The 1921-nt window shown below is 43.7% G+C and overlaps 1 protein-coding gene across 1 annotated transcript in view; it reads left to right on the forward strand.

The window, feature by feature from the left end:
- The window catches only part of LOC106806701 (trafficking kinesin-binding protein 1-like), a 57361-nt gene that overhangs the window by 43247 nt on the left and 12193 nt on the right, over positions 1 to 1921 (forward strand). The window contains exons 5-6 of the mRNA XM_014808716.1: positions 309 to 425; positions 1698 to 1804. Of these exons, the coding sequence (XP_014664202.1) occupies positions 309 to 425; positions 1698 to 1804 (224 nt within the window). The remainder of the gene's footprint in view (positions 1 to 308; positions 426 to 1697; positions 1805 to 1921) is intronic.

Raw genomic sequence — 1921 nt, forward strand, 5'->3', positions numbered from 1 at the left:
CAGGCAGGCAGGCATACAGGTAAGGAAGCAGGCAGGCAGGCAGGCAGGCATACAGGTAAGGAAGCAGTCAGGCAGGCAGGCAGGCAGGCAGGCAGGCAGGCAAAAAAATAGACTGATGGGATCGGATGGACGGACAGAAGAATTGTAGTGACGAAAAGCGATCTTTGAAGGTTTATTTATAATAACATAGTGTATTGTCAAAAGCCACACATCTTCTCGTGAAGATATTGTCATGATATGTCATTGAACTGTAAGACCATTTCGCTTGTATATGCATACAATAACATGCCGTATTAACTTCCTTGCAGAAAGAGAAAGATCTCGAACTAGCGGCGAAGATCGGGCAGAGTTTGCTAGAGCGCAACAGACATCTCCAACAGAAGCATGAACAGTCTGAGGAACAGGTCAACATTGCGCAGGAGAAGGTGAGAGTAGATAGAAGGTACCATTGCACAGCAATTGGTAAGACTGTGAAACATTGCAGAAAAGTGGTTAAGACTAAGAGTGAATGACAGGTTGTCTTTGCAGATAGTTAGGTAAGAATAAATGACGGATTGTCATTGTGGAAAGGTAAAAGTGAAGAGTGAATGGCATGCAGGTATTCATTTCAGAGAGGTAAGTAGGAATGAGTAGCAAGTTGACATTATGCAAGAGTAGATAGTAAAGATTGCCCTGGCAAAGGTAAAGCTCAGTAGCTCATCTTTTGGGAGGAGAAGGCACTTCCGTAGAGCAGAAAAGTAAAGTTATATTTATATATATATGTTATGCAGCAGCTCCATATGCTTGTGCATAAACCAACTTGTTTCTGCTGCACGGTGCTACTTGGCTCCCACTGCGTGATCCCTTGGTCTGCCCTAGCAGCAACAAACACAGACCGACACGAAACAGACAGCAACATGAGAGTCCGCATGGCATCTGTGGAAGTGTGTCAGTGATGTGAAGCGCGCATGAGAGTGGCTGTTGGGTGCACAGAAGCACCCGTGTGGTTGCTCTTCTATATACGGCACCATGTGCCGCGTTATTGGATTACGCGTTACAGAGACTTACTGTGTCAACAGTTTAGAGCACCATTCCCCAGTCGCAGTGAGTCACCACTCGCATGGCGGGTTTGGACAGTTTTTAACATGTGACTAGGTTATTAAGATGGCATTATTTGTTGCTACTCTTGTTGTGGAAATCACCGTGTGCAAATTTGCGTGTGTGTGTGGATACTTCGGTGTTGGTATTTTTGTCGTCGTTGATGTCGTTAGGGGTGCATGTGATTGGGACCTTTTATGACTTCTCATGTTTGCAGCATCTGTCGTGATCTTAGTGATGAACTAATATTGCTGTTGTTGTTGTTGTTGTTGTGGTTGTTATCATTAATGTTGTTTCTCTGTTGTCATTTTTGTTGTCACTATTGTTACCATTCCCGGCGGCGGCATGATGTTGTTGTTGTTGTTGTTGTTGTTGTTGTTGTTGTTGTTGTTGTTGTTGTTGTTGTTGTTGTTGTTGTTGTTGTTTATGTTATTGATGTTATCACTATTATTGTAATTGTTGCAGTTTTTGTTGTCATTGTTGCTATTAGTGTTTTTATTGTTGTTTTTGCAGTTTTTCGTCCATATTGTTATTGCAATTGTTGTTGTCATTGTTGTTGTTTTCAATATTGTTACTCTTAGCTGTGTATGTCATGCTGGCTTTCTGTGATACATACACAGATCTCTCAGCTACGCCATGAGTTGTCGATGAAGAACAGTCTGCTGGAGGTGTATGTGCAGGACCTCGATTACTCCGAGTACAGCGATGACGCCGCCAACGACACCTTGTAAGCATCTGTCATGTTTCCTGCTTCGCTCAGTCATGCAGACAGTCGTGGTAATGGGGGGAGGGGGTCATACCTATGTGTCCCGGTACCTATGTGTCCCGGTACCTATGTGTCCCG

Source organism: Priapulus caudatus, unplaced genomic scaffold (assembly GCF_000485595.1).
Source record: "Priapulus caudatus unplaced genomic scaffold, Priapulus_caudatus-5.0.1 Scaffold175, whole genome shotgun sequence".
Classification (NCBI taxonomy): Eukaryota; Metazoa; Priapulida; class Priapulimorpha; order Priapulimorphida; family Priapulidae; genus Priapulus; species Priapulus caudatus.